Here is a 19,616-nt window from a genome sequence, read left to right on the forward strand (position 1 = left end):
CCATCTCGGGTTAGGCGTCAGCTGTAGAGAAGAAAATGCAAATGTTAACGCTGCGCAGGTGTGTACACACTTTCACAAACACAGAAAGTAGCATTTAAAAGTTAAATCGTCATGCAACCTCAGATATCGCTGTCATCTTTCTGCTCCTGTAAAAAGAAACACACATAAATTCATCCACCCTTTTGTCCTATCTAGGTGGAGGTTAACCTTGAGTCATGGTCAAGTCTTGTCAGCGTTTACCAGTCAGTCCGTTTGTTTTATTTCCAGTCTTTCATCCATTCATTCATTCATTCTTTGCTGATAGTGGAAACCATCGCCGCATTTAGATTTCCGCCCTCAGCAAAATGACGTCATTTCAAAAAGAAAAACAAGAACTTTAGATCGGAATACCTCGCTGAATCCTTCTTAGGCAGGGACTCTCACTTTATAATTGTCCCCATAAGTGGTTTCCTCCAGAGCCCATTTTAATGTGGAGAAACTCACTTGCAACAATTTTCTCGCCGACGTGTAATGCTTGTAATTTCCGATGTGCAGATCTGCTTAAAGAAAAGATTCAGAAACAAAAATCAGTGCACTGTTCAAAATATAAATCAAAAATCAAAAGTAAAGCTTTAAAACAAAATTAAATAAAAAGAAGCCCGGGTCTTAGGACTTGTCACCGAATATTCTTTCTCTGATAGATGAAAAAATACCAACTCTAAAACTTGGTGCCCTGGTAAAACCTTCCCCATACTTCAGAAACCCAAGCCACTGTACACGGGTGAGCTGCTAAGAACAACTCACACCATGCACAGTGGCTTGGTAATTTTTATAGGAAAGACAGTGAGAACAGGATAAGAAAATACAAAACAAATAAAATAAACAACTCCATATGTGGCGCTAGTCTCGTCAGCAGAGAGCTGGGAGAAGGCTGTGAGAGATAAAACAATCTAAAACAATATGTCCCAAAACAGTATGTCTTTGCTGAGAAAGTCTAAAAAGATTATTCTAAACTAATCTAACCATAGGCAAAGGGCAGACAAAAGGCATCTTTGTACATTTAAAAGAAGGTAAAGAAACATAGAATCATTTTTCCTGTAACATTCCCTCCTGTTTAACTTATTTTAAATGTATACAACAATTGTCTATGAAAATTATTTATTAAGTATCTTAGGCAATTTTTAATTTCCAAAATCTTCAAAATGTCAGCATAGCAGAAATGGCAGTCATTTGGTCTAAAGAATAAAACAAAAGAAAATAATAAAAAGAAAAACATAGTAAATGAAAATCAGAGTAAATGAAATAACAAGTGAAATAAACAAGAAAAAATAATAAAACTACAAAAAATAAAGGATAAAAACCTTATATTTTAAAACGAAAACTTACAAAAATAAAAGGATGAAAAGTAAAATGAAAACTTTATATTTAAAAATGATGAAAACCTAATATGTAAAATGAAAACTTCAAAAAATACAAGGATGAAAACCTCATATTATAAAATGAAAACTTCAAAAAAATACAAGGATGAAAACCTTATACTTAAAATGATGCAAACCTTAAATTGAAAACTTTATGTGTAAACTAATGAAAACTTCATATTTAAAATGGAAACTTTATGTTTAAAACTGAAGACTTCAAAAAATAAAATAAAAGCATGAAAACGTTATATTCAAAATGAAAAACTTTGTTTAAAAGTCAAGACTTCAAAAAAAATAAAAGCATGAAAACTTGCACAACCTACTAATGTTTTAATCAGTGCATGATCACTTGACAAGTCATTTTTAATCACCACGTCATTTATTAGCAGCTAGTACAAGTTCTCCTCTAACAGAATTGCAACGGGATGTTGTTCTTCTTCAGGCACGGCAACATAAGCAGTCATTGTAGTTGTTATCATCTGTGAAATCATTACTCTTAGGCATGGCAACACACACAACACTAATATGAGCAGTGCTATCAAGATGAGACCTAGAAGGAAAAATGGCTTTGCTACAGCAGCCAGCCATGAACCGCTGAACAGCCAGTCCAGCCAGCTTTGTGCTGTAGCTGCTCCAGGTGTGTGTTCAGTGACATATTTTTGCAGAGCGGTCAAATTCTGCAAAGCTTCATAAATGTCTCCTCCAGTTTCGTATCCATCAGGGATAAAAGTGCAACATGTTTCCCCGATCAGCTTGCAAACTCCTCCTTGTGATGCTGTTAGCAGGTCTAGTGTCAGTCTGTTCTGCAGCACCATCGTTCTGATGGCCTGCTGTTCTCCTGCTAAGGCGGTTCCCAGGGTCTTAGTCAAGTTGATGTGTCGTAGCAGAGCATATCGGTTGATTTCCACATGATCTCGCACCTCGGCAACTCCGATGCCGGGGATCAAGCTCTGTAAGAATTTCACTCCTCCTCCCCAGATGCGAAACTCTCCCGGCACTCCAGTGTCCACGGTAATGCCGAAAGAATTGGGGGAGGCGATGTCCACTTCACGTCTCTGCCGGCTGCTTGGGTGATGTGCAACACTTTGCATGAAGAAAACGTGATCTGATAATTCCACCAGGGCGCACAGACCTCCCCAACCTTCAGGGAGTGACAGATAAGCCTTGTTGCCACATAGGAAGTACCAGTCAGCCAAAACTCTAGTTCCTCTGCTGCTGGGTGCCGTCCGTGCACATCCTGTCTGGTACTGAGTCTTTGTTTTTAGTGGCATTCGGTAGCTGTAGTCGGGGCGACAGTTTAGGCCCATCAGCGTCGTGTTACTGGCACAGGTGGCGTTGATTGAACAGGTCATACACTTCCTCTCGTTCCTTGGTGGGCAGAAAGTGTATATGGACTTACATAGGTGAGTAGGCAGCTCCCCCACTGCCCGCGATCCATTGTTCATCACACATACTGGCAGTTGTGATGCGTTCAGTTTGTTCAGTAGAATTACATCAGGCAGTGGGTCTGAGACTTGGGGCCAGGTCAGTAGGTAGGTCTGTCCGGAACAGTTCACATTTGTGAGTGATGATGACCTCCAGGTTGCTTTCGCTGGGATGCTGTAGTTGGCTTTGGACCAAAGAGTACCGTAGCCTGGATGTGTTGCCAGGCCCAACAGGCACCAACTGCGATCTTCAGGTATGCTGTACGGCCACAGGCCAGACGTCTGCGAGGATAGGGGCATATGGGTACATGCATAGCAGTCAGTTTTGTTATTCAAGTGAGCTGTAGTGTTCATAAACTGCCACCAGAAGTTAGTGGCGTAGCCATGGGGAAACTTGGTGTACTTTCCTTTGTCATACAGTGTCTGCCTTTTCTCCATGTAGCGTGACTTGTTGTCCCTCATGGAAGCAAAGGTGAGGAGCCCGGCCAGGGTCAGGGCCGCTGCAGTTATTAGGAGCCACCACCTCATGACAACAGGACACACCCTCCTGTCGTGAGTAGACCCCCCGGCCAGAAAGGCTGTTCCCTCCACCGGGCGAGATCACAACAATTGGGCGAGCCTGTGTCGACTGAGTTTAGATGGCTTCACTTACTCGCCTGCAGTGACTCTGATGGATCCAGGATGGTCGTTCCGCAATTTTGCAAGCGGTCGGTGTAGTGAGGAGGACTTGGTATGGCCCCTCCCACCTGGGTGTGCTCCAGTTTTTCCTTTGGAGCACCTTGATCAGAACCCAGTCACCGGGCTTTAGCCTGCAAGACACTGGAGAAACATCATCAGGTTGTTGATTATGTACAACGATCTCTTTGTTTTCTAACAGCTTAGACATCCACTCTGCTAATGTGTTTTCTCTGATTGCTTTGTCTATTGGTTGACTGGTAATAGGCAGTGGAAACGGCCTGCCATGAATGATTTCAAATGGAGTTAGTTTATGGGAGCCTTGTGTTAAGCGCATCCACATTTTCACTAAACCCAAACATTCAGGCCACGGCCTTCCTGTTTCTGCCATGCATTTCCTGAGCCTTTGTTTTATAGTGCCGTTAGTTCTCTCTACAAGGCCTGCGCTCTGAGGGTGATAAGCACAGTGGTGTTTTATGCTGAAACCGAGTGCTTCAGAGACCTTAGTGATGACATCATTTACAAAATGAGTGCCGTTGTCTGACCGTATCAAAGCTGGGATGCCATATGTGGGTATGAAGTGATTGCACAGGCACTTTGCTACTGAAATTGCATCTGCCTTTTTCACTGGATAGATTTCCGGCCACTTTGAGAACACGTCTATAACCACTAGGGCGTATTTTGACCCTTGACATTCGCTTAGTTCAATAAAATCCATATGAATTGTGTGAAAAGGATGAGGCGGAGTTGGAAAACGGCCTCTTTGTGGTCGCAGGTTACCCTGAGCATTATATTTTTGACACGTCATGCACGTTCTGACAAATTGTTTTGCTGAAGTTTCAAAATTTACAGTGTAAAAATGAGTGTTGACAATACAGGTCATTCCCCCCGATGACAAATGCGTACAGCCATGAGTCACTAATGCCGCCATTTTGTGGAGCGATTTTGGCAACACTGGCTTGCCATAACACATCATTAAATCGTTTGTCAGAACTGCACCGTGTTTTAGCCATTTTGCCTGCTCTGCTGTGCTTGCTGCTTTTTGTTCACTTTGCAACACATCCAGTGGAATCTGATGTGTGTTTACTGCCATCAATGTCATGTTTGTTTTTTGTGCCGCCTGTTTTGCGGCTCTGTCAGCAAAATTGTTGCCTGTAGTAATAAAAGAGCCATCAGTGTGCTGCACATTTACACAATGCGAGATGTTGTGGTAAATGTATTACAGTCAGCAGGCGTTGTAAGAGGCTTGCATGCTGGACTGGTTTACCGGTTGATGTAATCATTCCTCTGTTTTGCCAGAGCTTTGCGAAATGATGCACAGCAGAGAAAACATACTGGCTGTCTGTATAAATGTTTATTGGTTTATCTTTGTGGATTTCACATGCACGAATAACAGCTATCAGCTCAGCGCTCTGTGCAGAATATGAAGAAGAAAGTGGTTTTGCTTCTATTATTCTACTGTCTGTGGTTACTGCGTAACCTACACAATTACGGCCTGTGTTGTCTTTAGAGGCCGATCCGTCCACAAAGACATCAGTAAAGCCAGCTTGTGGCTCAGCATGGATGTCAGGGCGGGGTTTGGTGTCTTTGTCTAATTCTGCATGGCAGTTGTGCACATCTCCATCAGCTGGTGTGCTCACTAGAGTCCCTGGATTCAGTGTGCCACATTTTTCCAGTGTGATGTGAGACTGTGATAGTAAAATGCCTACATACGATAGCTGTCTGGCATGAGTCAGGTAAGAGAGATTGGCTTGCAGCAGTATAGATGTGACAGCATGCGGGACCTTGACAACTAGTTTGTGCCCTAAGACAATGTCTGCTGACTTCTTTACTGCTTCTGTGGCCGCTGCACAGCTTTGGACGCAAGTCGGCAGGCCCGAAACTACAGCGTCTAATTTACACGAGTAGAATGCTAAAGGGCGCTGTTTGTCACCAAAAGCCTGTGTCAGAACTGCCTTCATGTAGCCGGCCCCCCCATCAACATGCAGCACGAAAGGCTTGTCATAATCAGGCAGGGCCAGGACTACATTTGTTTGTAAAACCACCTTTAGGTTAGTAAATGCTGCGTCTGCCTCTACCGTCCACGTTATTGTGTCGCGCAAAGCGAGGTTTTTGCCATAAATCATGTCTTGGAGTGGCTGAACTGTTAGTGCATACTCTGGAATCCAAGCTCTACAGAAATTACACAAACCTAAAAAACTCATCATCTGTTGTTTTGTTTTAGGTTTGGGTGTGTTTTGCACTGCCAGCTTTCTGGTTCCCAGCAGTGTTTTGCCCTGGCCTGTGAGTGTGTGTCCGAGATATGTAACGTTATCACTCCACAGCTGCAGTTTGTGTTTTGAGACTTTGTGGCCCTGTTCAGCCAAATGCTGTAGCACAGCAAGTGTGTTGTCTTTGCACGCTTGCTGTGTGTGACCGGTTATTAAAATGTCATCTACATACAGCAAGTATTGACCTAGCTGTGGGAGCTTACAGCTAGACATTGACTTCTTCAGTGCTTCTGCATAGAGGGTTGGGCTATTCTGGAAACCCTGGGGCAAACGAGTGTATGTGTACCTCTGACCCTCAAAGGTGAAGCCAAACAAGGGCTGTGAGTCTGGATGTAGTGGAACTGAGAAAAAGGCGTTTGAAAGGTCGATTACTGAGAACCACTGTTCGTTCGGTGTGACCTGATTTAAAATAGTGTGTGGATTAGCAACCACAGGTGGGATTTGTTCAGTCACTTCGTTTATAGCTCTCAGGTCATGTACTAGACGGTATGCACCCGTGATAGCTTTTTTAACAGGAAAGATAGGAGTGTTACAGGTGGCTGTCTTTGTTTTTATTAAAATTCCTGCCTTTTCCATGTCTGCTATCACTGGGCGAATGCCATGTCTAGCCTCAGTAGTGAGAGGGTATTGAGATATCAGTGGTCTGTGTTTTGAGAGAGGTTTTACTCTTACTTCATCTGCATTTTTTATAAGGCCTACATCAGCAGGGCCTGTAGACCAGAGAGTTTTAGGCAGCTGAGCTAGTGCTGCCTGATGTCATTCAGTTAATTGTGCATGTGTTTCAGCGGCATCGGCTAGGTGTACAGCGGGCCTGACTGCGACCAACCAACCCAGTGTGTATCGGAAACACCCCGTCCGGCGGCCTTGCAGCCAGCCTTCATGAGTGTCTTCCGTTTTTTCATAAGTGTCTGCTTCAACCCTGGCTAACACATTTCCTAAATCCTTCCAGTCTGAATGATAGTCATGCGCTACAGACACGTGTGGCTTAGGCATGCGGTTCAAAGCCTTCACGGCTGCTGATTGGATTACTGAGCACACTGCATTTCCCGACTTTGTGACATACAGGTGTTGTAAAGTCAAACTCTGTTGTCCTAGCTTCCACACTTGCTGATCGTAAAGTGGGTCTGGGCCTGGAGTTTGTTTAAATCTCAACGTGTTGTGATAGTCAGTGGGTTTCTGGAAATAGGATGTGGGGGGTGTATATTTGCGGGCCACATTGTGTAGTTTTGTGAGCTCGGGCAACTCAAGAGTCCAGTAATAATGTGGGACACCGTAGCCTTGAGAGAGACACACGTTGCTGCTGTGTGCCGTGTTAATGCTATCTGGCTCTGGAGTGTTGTCATTTAGCATGCATTCAGCAATCATGCCATTCTCTTCCGGTACCACGCCTATCTTGAGTTCTGTCAGAGCGTCTCTTCCTAGTAGGTTTACTGGGCATGACGGGTCATATATGCATTTAATGAAGCACCTGCGGCCACTTTCGGTATGCATTAGTTCTAACGGGGCAGTTAGTTGTTGTACAGTAGTGTGGCCTGTGGCTGACTTCACAACTAATGTGTCTTTTGAGTACTGTAAGTTTTTAGGCGGCTGCCTTAGAACCGTTTTACATGCTCCGGTGTCACACAACATTTGGATTGGTTGCCCGTTCACATGAATTAGCAGCATTGGTTTGTATTCTGACCCTAATAGCAATTGTTCTATGTTAAAAACTTCCCCTCCCTCATCAATGTTCATGTCTTGTGTGTTTTCTAGTCACATGTCATTGTTCTCTATAGATTCGCCACTGTTTTGCCTGTCATTGTTCCTCCTACTATTATGTGTCTGTGGCTTACTTCTGCACTCCCGTTCAAAGTGACCTCGTTTTCCACAGTTGAAACAGGCATTGTCTCTTTCATATCTGCTGTCCCTGTTTCTGTGTCTGCGGCCTTGCTGTCGATTACTTTGCTTCCCTCTCTGCCTCTGATAGCCTCCCGAAAATGCAAGGAAACCTGTCTCTGAATCTATGGTGAAGACGTCAGCCTTATTTTTCTGTTTGTGCACTTTTGTGGCGTGCTCAGCATGTAACAGGGCATCTGGCAGGTTGCCAGTGTTCATTGTGACCCAATGTTTCTCTACATGTGCTCTGATTGGTGGGAGCAGGCCATTTAGAAACGCATTTTTTAATTGCTGCTGGAATGGCGTTGCATCGCCATCGGCATAATCTAAACCTGAATGCTGCCTAAAAACTGGGCGCAGGCGGTCTAAAAAGTCTGATGCAGTTTCATTTTCTTTCTGTTTTATCTCTCCTATTTTATTGTAGTTTGGCTTGGGGGCCAGCTGTAGTTTCACACGTTCATAGAAATTATGTAGTTGGCCTTCTAATTCAGGGTCACCTGCACGCAGGGGTTGTGGTCCGTTGCCGACCACTAAAGAATCTAAAGGATTATTAATTGCCCCCCCAGTGAAAGAGCCTTTCACTGAGCCAAACTTCAAACCTAAAAGATCTTGAAGTACCTGGTACATTTCATGACCGTTTAAATACCACTGAGTCCTAATTGCTTCAACTGCTCTCTTCCATATGTCAAAACCGTCATGCAGGGGCGGGACATCTTTAAGAACATTTTTGCGATCCTCATGTGACCATGGTCTAAACACAAGAATTGTGGGGTGTGCGTCTTGATGCCCCATAGGTCCAATCGGCTGACCATATCTGGGGTTAGGTGAACTTATTAATGGAAATACTCCTGGGGGGCTTGGGGGGTCAGGCCATATTTCCCTGCCTACATGATCTTCCCCTATATCTGCTTCAGGTGCATGTGTTAATGACATTTTAGCTAAATCTGCCTGCACTGAACCGTAAGGGTTATTCACAGCTGCATCTTTGTCTGTTTGCTTGGGAGTTGATGCAGAGGCAGTAACATAGGGGGGAGGGGCTGCAGCCGTTGCTTCAGGCACTTCACAGCTTTGCTTTTGTTTTTTATTCTGTCTCTTTTCTCTATTCTCAGCACGTCTCTGTTGCTCTTTTTTCCATGCATCTAGGAAAGTTAATTCATTTGTGCGCTTTCCTTTCTTTCTAAGATTTGTGGTTGCACTTATTTCCTTTAATAAGCTATCTTTGAGCTGTGTTAAAGCTGCGGGGCTGCACGTACCCTCCCACCCAGGACATGACGTCTTTTTAGGATTACGCCATCTCCTTGCGCTGATTTTTCCTGCACCTGGATATTTATTTTCTATCCACTGTTCGTCATTAATAAACTTTTGTGTATACTGCCCATTATTGGCAACAGGTTTAGAGGTTTTATTCCCCATTTTTCAATTTTTATTATTTAGTGTATCTTACTTATGTATTTATTTAGTTATTTATTTTTATTTATTTATTTATACACTGGCAATACAGCTGCTATCCACCTTCGCTGATATGAGGAATGAGAGTGGTTGCTCACACGCCCTTCTACTTTCGGACTATTTCCAAAAGCGGTGTGAACTTTACGAGGCGGAACTCGACCGTTCTCCCAAACCACCAGCACTTCAGCGAACAGCAGTGAAAGAAAAACACAGTAGGAGCGGCTCAGTCTCTTATTGGACCGTGAAAAGTCAGCTTGCTCCGTTAGTTACAACAATACACACATACATTCACATTCACACTTATTCGCGCGATCGGAACCCTTATAATAAGGGGAGCTGCCAGTCTTTCTGTAGACGAGCTACTTATTCCCTTGACCCAGCTGGGGGAGCTACTCAGAGCTCCAAACCTAACCCACAAGAGTGGGGAGCTTCCAGTCGACGAGCTCCAAGCTACCAGCCGACGAGCTACTTTAAACCCACAGAAGTGGGGAGCTTCCAGTCTCGACGAGCTACTTTCGCTATTTTAAATTCCCTGAATTTAAAATACGATTTTACGCAAGATTGTGTCAGTGTGTCTGTATCTACCTGGTCGGTGTCGCCGGGTCTGGTCCACCTCGATCGGGCCCCACCACCGTGGGTCGCTTTCTAAGAACGTTGGCCAAGACTCGAATTTAACGCCCTTGGTCTTTGACCACACACCTAGTATGTGGGCTGTCGACAGACGAGCAACGTGGACTGGTCACGGAGATGGGACACGATGGAGGCGCTCCGGCTCCGAAGGACCAAGAAATGTTGGGGGAAAACTCTGTAAAAGACCCAGGAGAAATAAAGACACAATGAGACAAAGTTACTTTCTTTATCAAACGTGTACACGGGTGAGCTGCTAAGAACAACTCACACCATGCACAGTGGCTTGGTAATTTTTATAGGAAAGACAGTGAGAACAGGATAAGAAAATACAAAACAAATAAAATAAACAACTCCATATGTGGCGCTAGTCTCGTCAGCAGAGAGCTGGGAGAAGGCTGTGAGAGATAAAACAATCTAAAACAATATGTCCCAAAACAGTATGTCTTTGCTGAGAAAGTCTAAAAAGATTATTCTAAACTAATCTAACCATAGGCAAAGGGCAGACAAAAGGCATCTTTGTACATTTAAAAGAAGGTAAAGAAACATAGAATCATTTTTCCTGTAACAGCCTGGAACCACAGCCATGCTGGTGGTTTCTAACTGATCTATTTAAATGTTAATTCAAATGATACATGATAATATTTAATGATAAAACTGATACAGACTAATGAAGTAATGATGAAATAATAACAGTGGATGTAAATGATATGATATGAGATTAAAATAACATGTTTTTCTTGACAGTGTTATGTCTAGTGTGTTGCTTTAGTTTTTTTTGGGTTTTTTTGGTTTTTTTTGCTTGTTTTCTATTCTTCTTCTCTCAACAGGTGATCCAGGAGATTTTTTTTCTCCCCCCCTTTCTCACTGTCCCTCTCCCCTTCTGTTTTCTTTTCCTTCCTCTTTCTCTCTCCCTTTCCTATCCTTCACTCATGTCTGTCCCGTCTGTAACATCTGAAAATAAAATATAATAAATAATAAAAACAAAGGTCGATCAAATGGACCAATACGGCAATGCCACGATGATCCATTTGGCAAAGTAAATCCATTGGGTATCCTTGTTGGTCTTCAGAAAACAATTCTGATGGCTAAAGAACCAAATGGGACAGGCAAAGAAAAAAAAAAGATATTAGCCTAACAGCAACATACCAGTCATAGCTGAAGAGCGCGTCCCTCCGGGCGATCTGCTCCACCACTTGCCCAGACAAAGTGGGCCCGGTTTCCTGCTGCAGAGGAAGTTCAGTGTCACTTGCGGTGAGGACAGGAAGAGTACACTGGCCGACAGGAAACAGTCCCTTCAACAGGCTAAACAGTGTCCAAAGCAATGTTTGGACGACCTTTCTAATCTGCTCTTTGTTTGTGCTGAGTCCACAGGTTTGTTTTACAGATGGAAAGTTCTGAACTTGTTAATCCTGTCAATCAATGTTAATGTATAAAAAGATTCACAGCTTTCCATCCTGCAGTTTTTTTTTCCAAACAGGAACATTGAGCTGTCTTGTTGCTTTAAAGTTCTAAGCTGTCTTTAAAGCTGTGTTCAAGCTATTTAACTGTATTTTAGTTAAATAGCTTGAAGTGAAGCATATTTTCTTGGAGGGGGCAAAAGCAAATAGGTCATTTACAAAATCAGAATCAGAATCAGAATACTTTATTAATCCCAAAGGAAATTAGGGAGAAAAATTCCCAAAAATTCACGACTTAAAAAAGAGAGAAAAAAAGAGAAAAAAAAAAGAAAGCAAGAAACAAAACAAAAAAACAAAAAACAAAAAAACCCCCAATACATTAAAAAAAAGGATGTACAAGGGAGGCTGAAGAAGAGGAGGATGCCGTCGAGAAGAGGAGCCAAAAAAGGAAAAAGAGGATGGTGCAGCCGATACCTAGGACCGTGCAACAAAGTTTAAGACAAAATAAACTAAACCAAAAGCTCTAAATACCTAACCCCCCTAACCTCCCTAACCCTGACTGAGGTACTTTACCCTATCCTTAACCTGTGGGGATAAGAGCCCTAACTTCAACCAGAAGAGGGTAGGGGTATAAACCTGTTTTCGGGGCCTCTAACTCAAATGGGGAATTATGGGGAGGGGTACTCTAATTTTATGTAAAAGGGGCTGCACAGAGCTTAAATCAAGATGTTTCAAGAGTTTCAATAATACATTGACAGAGGATACAATTAAGAGCATTTTTGGGATAGATAATGACCCGTATGAGGGGTGACCTCTGAGGTCAAGTGGGGATCTTAAGCCCAACAGGGGATGGATAAAGCTTAAGCATATTTCAACAATGTAAACTAATAATTTTTTTTAATATCAGTATCCTTCGCTGACTGCCAGACCAGCTTTCCACTGAGGGCGGTGTCCTCCTCCCTCCTTCTTTTATTTTTTTACTTATTTTATTTATTTTACTCATTGGTTTTAATATAGGGTTTGTTTTACCATTGGTTTAATCGAGCTACTTTTATTATTTTAATGAAGGTCATAATTGTGGGTTCTTATTGGTTTTAATGTAGGTCTTATTTTTGCCATTGATTTAATTCAGCTGGTTTTATTATTTTAATAAAGGTCACATTTGATTTTAATTTAGGTCTTTTGTTTACAAATTTTAGACAATTGATGGTTTTATTGTGTATTATGGTATAGTTATAATGTTGGGGATTTTTTATTTAACAATAGAGTGTACACTTGTTTACATGTTTATGTTTTTTATGAATGGACAGGAGGCTAGGTGCTCATGAATGCACCAGTGATAACTGGAGTGATAACCCCATGTGACCTCGTGGTGACCTATCGGAAGGTAGGCCCACGCAGGTGGGTGTCTCCCGGAAAAGAGTTTATGTTTGCCCTGCTCCCTCTTGGCCCCACTCGCGTTTTTCCCTCTGAAGAAGCGGTACTCACCGCGAAACGTCAGGGACCCAGTAAGACCAGCGGGAGAAAACAGAAACTAACCAGTTATCCCAGTTTATGGGCATTTTTGCCCTCTTTTAGACCCATTTTTTAATTTACAACAAGTACTTTTTTAATTTTTTAAATCCCATTTTTTAGGGATTGTTGAGGGGAGCCCCTTTAATTTTTAAAAAAACACCTGGTTTTTCCTGTGCGGGCCGCTCCGGCCGCGGGTGCGAATTAACTGTGTTTCCAAGCCTCATTACAAACAGACTTTGTGTGAGAGGAGCAGGAGGAGAACCACTGTCTGGAATGATGGCGCGCTGTACAGCATCAGCGGAGGAGCAACGACAAGAGGTGGAATATGACACCTGGTTGTTCCCACAATGCCGGAGAAAGCCGCGGGGACCGCAGGAAAACAAAGGTGAGCTCCCCGGTAATTTGTATAATTTTAAGGAATTGGGTAAGGGGAGAAGCCCAATGCAGACTGGCCAGGGAGCGCGGAAGGTGGGGCCGGTGGGGCCGGGGCAAATTGAGATACCGGGAAGGCCAGATAGGCCTGTGGTGAGACGGTTTGGGAATCGGGAGACTGGTGGATTACCTGCTAAATTAAACCATGCACCCGATGCCGATACGAGACAGTGCGCTAAAAATGCTTTTAGGCTGATTCAAGCTGTACATCATAGAAGCATCATTAAAACCCTTTAAGACCTACCATAGAACCAAGTCCGCCAGAGCTTATATTATATTTTTACATGCTGTGGAGCCATTTTTGGGAGCATTTCAAGTTGCTATACATCAATACAACCATTATAGCCGAAACTTTAATAATATGTCTGCATTAGGTGCATAGTAATTACATAAATTGCAAAAAAGTGCAATAAACTACAAAAAAATTGAAAATCGTTTTTGTTTTTTTAACATATATTTCTTGTTAGAGAAATTTAAGAGGCTTATCCCTCAAAACTGTAAATACAAAAAAGTTGCACAAACTAGTTTCCCACCACAGGAAATTTATTTTAAGTGTCTTCATAGTTTTATTTTTGAAATACACCAATTTTTATATACTGCAGGAAAAACGGAAATAAATATTATAGTGCAAATTTGCAAAAAAACAGCATATGCATCAAAATAAACTATTTCCAGCAGTGCAATATGAGTCTTAAGCATCCCAGAAACGACACAGAAAGTCATGAAGTCAAACATAACTTTTAAAAACACAAGTATAAGCTCATGAGGCCACGATGGTAAAAAAAACTACATTTCCGCAAAATGACGTCACTTCCGGTTTCGGGCAGGTCATGCGGTCATGTGATAGTTCGCGCTGATGGACGTAGGAAGTGTTACAAACAGCTGATCGGATCGGCGAAGCGTGTTTCTGGAATATCATGTTTTTGTTGCTGCAAGTGATTTTTATGCAGTTTTTGCAAAGCTATATGTGGAAGGAAACTGTGACCTAGGACAAGCTGATGGCATAAGATGTAAGTACAACTCCTCCAGTTTCATATGCAAAAAAAATTATTGCGCTAGCTTACGTGGTTGCAGAGCTACCAGGATTTAAAAATAGTTACGCAAAACAGAGCATGCCCGCCCCGATCGGCTGTAAAGGGTTAAAGAAGCTTTGGAAACGGGCATTTATCCGCGGGCATGGCACGGCAGGCCACCAGACTTTCTGACTTTATCAAACCGGCAGCACCAAATGACGAGGTAAAAGCGCGAATAGCGCACAATACTGACTCCTGGATGAAAAACAATTTAAAGATTTTGTATGAACATTATGAAACTGTAATACAGTCTTTGAAATACGACAAACATAACAAGGTGTCACTCGATATTGCAAAGGGGTGGGCGGGGAGGAGATATGGGGCCTGTTTAAAACTTTCCACGTTAACAATTGTGGAATCCTTTTTTGTTTCGGGAGAAGAGGGTGAGGGACGGCTGGAGTGTGGGCATTCACGGGTTGAGAATGAAGAGGGTGGGGAGGAGATAGCGGCTAAAGCGCCAGAAATAGATGTGAATGATGAGGAACAATTTCCTGCACTGCCAACTAAGGCATCCGGAAAATTAAATTTTGTTCCAAAAAATACACTTTTTCTGGGTAAGTGGAAAACGCTAGTCGAGGAAGCGCAGGACAGCAAGAAGCGTCAGGGAGGGATGCCCGCACCCCGCCTCAGCGGGGTGGGAGGGAAGAAGTGTATGAGGGAGGGGTGAGGACTGTGGGAAGGGAGAAACCGGCCCATCTCAAACTTTTACGCTCCAATGTGGCTGTAGATTTGGATGAGGGGATAGAGAGTGTACCCACCTCGTCACCTGCTTCCTTTTCGGCACGTCGTGGGACAATGGCGGGTCCAATACGATTGCCTTCGACTCCCAAAGGACCGACGCCTCGCTCGGCTCCTCCACGCTCACGCCTCCCACCCGACTCAACGGAGAGCTCTTCACCGCACGATCTAGGCCGACCTGCAGCTAACCAGCGTAAACGGCCTGAACTGCTAAAACGCAGTGAAACAGGTGATAAGACCGAAGGGGAAATGATGAGAGACATCCCGAAACAACGGGAAAGTGCGGCATACGGCGATTCGCTGGACCGCTCCGATCCCCTCTTCCTTAATTTCACTTGCAATTTTGATCTGAGCGACAGCAATAGTGAGGGTGACATCCATGTAGTCGCATATGAAGGATCATAGGCCGCAGGGTCGGACGTGCGTACGAGAGAAAGCCGTGCCGGAGGGGGTGGCGTTGTAGAGGCGTGGAGCACACCACAGACTCACCGGGCACGAAGGAGCAGAAAATTACAAGATTGGAAAATCCGGGCGATTAAACCAGTAATTTTTCTGGGTGACTCGAATTTGAGTAGAATTCCGACATTCAAAAGTCCTCACATTCAAATGGACAGCTACCCAGGAGCTAGCTTTTATCATTTTTATAAACTTTTTGAGATGGCGCCTAAGTTTGTGGAAACAGGGCTGGTGGTGCTGGCAATAGGCTTTAATAACAGAGATCAAGATCCACATAAAACATCAATCAAACAGTTACGCATGGTGGTTCGGGGTGCGCAGTCCGTGTTCCCAAATGCGGACATCTTTGTGGCAAAAATACATCTCACAGACTCACTGACTGTACTTCAAAAACAAAACTTGACAATACTCAATAACTTCATAGATAGTCACTACAACCACTTATCATGTATCCATCAGCAATATTTTCATACTGCAGCCAATGGAATCCACTGGACGGAGGAGACAGCGAAGATGATATTCTCAGCATGCTGCGACGGTCTACAACTAGACGTTAGCTGGGATTAATATTACATCAGCACCAGGAGCTGGGGGGTGGGCTTTGGAGCCCGCCCCCCTTCGGAATCGAGCTCGGTCTCCTCCTTAAAACTATTAATTTTAATTCATATAATTTCCATCGGCTGCAGTATCCAAGTCAGTAGTGGGTACGCCTGGTTTGCTTTTGGGAGCACGGACTGTGCACCCCTCTAAACTTTTCATTTTGAAGCACACAGCCCACCAAGGATGGTTTGGCGGTCAGCAGAGGAGGATGGATGGACAGATTGGGGACTTGAGCCGACAGGCCTTAACGTCCCCACTTGAAAGTATTCTGTCATCCTATTATTTTAATGAAGTTGTTTTGAATGTCACATGTGTATGTTTTTATGTTTTTTATGGTTCTTAAGGTATACTGTAGGTAGACAAGATATAATGAATATGTTTTTTTAAGCCCTTTTATGTCTGACAAGTGGATGGAATATTCAGTGTATTAACTTGGCTTTTATTTTCTAGAAATTCTGTGTTTTTTATTTTTTAGAAACAGGTGTAGGAAGGAGGGAAGTCAGTATACAGTGGGGCAAAAAAGTATTTAGTCAGCCATCGATTGTGCATGTTCCCCCACTTAAAATGATGACAGAGGTCAGTAATTTGCACCAGAGGTACACTTCAACTGTGAGAGACAGAATGTGAAAAAAAAATCCATGAATCCACATGGTAAGATTTGTAAAGAATTTATTCGTAAATCAGGGTGGAAAATAAGTATTTGGTCACCTCAAACAAGGAAAATCTCTGGCTCTCACAGACCTGTAACGTCTTCTGTAAGAACCTTTTCTGTCCCCCACTCGTTACCTGTATGAATGGCACCTGTTTGAACTCATCATCTGTATAAAAGACACCTGTCCACAGCCTCAAACAGTCAGACTCCAAACTCCTCCATGGCCAAGACCAAAGAGCTTTCGAAGGACACCAGGAAAAGTATGGTAGACCTGCACCAGACTGGGAAGAGTGAATCTACAATAGGCAAGCAGCTTGGTGTGAAAAAATCAACTGTGGGAGCAATCATCAGAAAATGGAAGACATACAAGACCACTGATAATCTCCCACGATCTGGGGCTCCACGCAAGATCTCATCCCGTGGGGTCACAATGATCATGAGAACGGTGAGCAAAGATCCCAGAACCACACGGGGGGACCTGGTGAATGACCTGCAGAGAGCTGGGACCAAAGTAACAAAGGTCACCATCAGTAACACACTAAAACGGCAGGGAATCAAATCCCGCAGTGCCAGACGTGTTCCGCTGTTGAAGCCAGTGCATGTCCAGGCCCGTCTGAAGTTTGCCAGAGAGCACATGGATGACACAGCAGAGGATTGGGAGAATGTCATGTGGTCAGATGAAACCAAAGTAGGACTTTTTGGTATAAACTCAACTCGTCGTGTTTGGAGGAAGGAGAATACTGAGTTGCATCCCAAGAACACCATACCCCCTGTGAAGCATGGGGGTGGAAACATCATGCTATGGGGCATTTTTTCTGCCAAGGGGACAGGACGACTGATCCGTGTTAAGGACAGAATGAATGGGGCCATGTATCGTGAGATTTTGAGCCAAAACCTCCTTCCATCAGTGAGAACTTTGAAGATGAAACGAGGCTGGGTCTTCCAACATGACAATGATCCAAAACACACCGCCCGGGCAACAAAGGAGTGGCTCCGTAAGAAGCATTTGAAAGTCCTGGAGTGGCCTAGCCAGTCTCCAGACCTCAACCCCATAGAAAATCTGTGGCGGGAGTTGAAAGTCCGTGTTGCTCGGCGACAGCCCCAAAACATCACTGCTCTCGAGAAGATCTGCATGGAGGAATGGGCCAAAATACCAGCTACTGTGTGTGCAAACCTGGTAAAGACCTATAGTAAACGTTTGACCTCTGTTATTGCCAACAAAGGTTATGTTACAAAGTAGTGAGTTGTATTTTTGTTACTGACCAAATACTTATTTTCCACCCTGATTTACGAATAAATTCTTTACAAATCCTACCATGTGGATTCATGGATTTTTTTTTCACATTCTGTCTCTCACAGTTGAAGTGTACCTCTGGTGCAAATTACTGACCTCTGTCATCATTTTAAGTGGGGGAACTTGCACAATCGGTGGCTGACTAAACACTTTTTTGCCCTACTGTAGACCTTGAGAGATTTTAACACCACATGCAAACTTTATGGAGGTTCAGTGGTGCCCAAATAATAGGTGGCATTAGAGAATTGAGAAGGAGCAGTGTTTGTCTTTCTCATTCCAATAAACTGTAATAATTTGTCACAAAAAAAACCCCAGGTCTATTCAGTGGTGGAAATATTTTTAATTTAATTTTAAACATTTAATTTAAAATAGAAAAGTAATTGATATCGAAGGGACAGGACAGTTTCCTCTGACACTGACTGCATGAACACTAAAGAGTTTGTAAATAAATATGAGTGTCACTTTTAAAACTAACAAAGACTTGTGTGGGTACTGATTACTAACAATAAATGACCTCACAGTTCTTAAGAGCACAAAACAAAACACTAAAAACACCCAGTGTCTTGTGGGGGCCAAATCCCCTCCACAAATTTAATGAGGAATCTGTCTGTCGCTCTGGTTTTAATATAATATTCTTAGTCATTTTTTTAGTTATTTATTTAGGATTTTTATTATATAGTGTTATTTTATTATCTTATATCCACCACTCTTCCCGCGAAGCTCAGGAGCTGAATATCCACATTCATTTTATATATGAACTAGTCATTCACAGTGCTCGAAGACAGTATATCAGAAGAAGACCATGGAGGAAAAGGAGAAGAGGAACAGTTAAGTTCAAAAGGGATTGCAAAGGAGAAATCGGGATGGTCCAGCGGCCCCTGGGACCATGCAATAAGAACTTTAATAAAGTTAACTAAATCAAACTTTGCCTTATACCTAACCCTATTCCTAACCCCTCTAACCCTAACAGCAGCCACTTTTTCAGTTTGTACAGTGTGTGACATGGCCTGAAGAAGACCCTGAGGGGTCGAAATGTTGTCCCGGGCACACTACCAATTGGCCTAATTTGAATTTGTTAAAAATAAATTAATTTTATTTTCCTTAAAAAAGCCACTTTTTTTTTATTTCTTTTCATTTTTCTTCTTTTTTGGCACTATCAATCAGATACATTATCATTCATACCTACAGTCATAAATAACAAACAAACCAATTTTATTATACTATAATACCAAAGGCTGCATCATCCACAAAAAACTTTATTATTAGATAACAAAGGCTTCATCACAGACAAGACAAAACAACACAACAAAACAACAAAAAATGGTCTACCTGGATGAGGACCAGGATTGAATCCCTGTATGGTACCGGGCACGGCGCCTGGTGCCTGGTGGCCGTAACAGGCAGTGGAGTAGCGGGAGGGCCCAAGGGAAGGACCGTGCACCTCCGCGTCCCTTCGGGGACCGGAACACTTTTCCTCTCCCTAACTGATGAAAGAATAAATTTACATTGAAACCAAGCACACCATTGTTTTTCTTGTGACATTACCAATAAGTTTGATGTGTCACATGGCCCTCTTCCTATTGAAAAAACAAAAGTTGTATCCAAGATGGCCGACTTCTAAATGGCCACCATGGTCACCACCCATCTTGAGGAGTTTGCCCATTAACATATACTAATGTGGCACAAACAGGACTTTAATATCACCAGCCATTCCCATTTTATTATGGTGTATCCATATA

At 43.0% G+C, this 19,616-nt stretch overlaps 1 protein-coding gene across 4 annotated transcripts; it reads right to left on the reverse strand.

The window, feature by feature from the left end:
* Positions 1-771: 771 nt before the first annotated feature.
* Positions 772-19,308, reverse strand: LOC143412738 (uncharacterized). 4 transcript variants are annotated; one of them, XM_076874511.1, is made up of 4 exons: positions 19,207-19,308; positions 10,867-10,943; positions 9,676-9,895; positions 772-3,640 (listed from the first exon to the last, which is right to left on the reverse strand). In XM_076874511.1, the coding sequence occupies exon 4, from the start codon at positions 3,347-3,349 to the stop codon at positions 1,787-1,789; it is 1,563 nt and encodes a 520-aa protein (XP_076730626.1). In that variant the 5' UTR covers positions 3,350-3,640; positions 9,676-9,895; positions 10,867-10,943; positions 19,207-19,308; the 3' UTR covers positions 772-1,786. The 4 variants fall into 4 exon arrangements, 3 of the variants coding, with proteins under 3 accessions (XP_076730626.1, XP_076730627.1, XP_076730625.1); XR_013093281.1 differs by lacking the exons at positions 10,867-10,943; positions 19,207-19,308 and having other exon boundaries at positions 772-1,465; positions 1,512-3,640; positions 9,676-10,281; XM_076874512.1 differs by lacking the exons at positions 9,676-9,895; positions 19,207-19,308.
* Between the last annotated feature and the right edge of the window lie 308 nt (positions 19,309-19,616).

The sequence above is a fragment of the Maylandia zebra genome, linkage group LG15, assembly GCF_041146795.1.
Source record: "Maylandia zebra isolate NMK-2024a linkage group LG15, Mzebra_GT3a, whole genome shotgun sequence".
Taxonomy (NCBI): domain Eukaryota; kingdom Metazoa; phylum Chordata; class Actinopteri; order Cichliformes; family Cichlidae; genus Maylandia; species Maylandia zebra.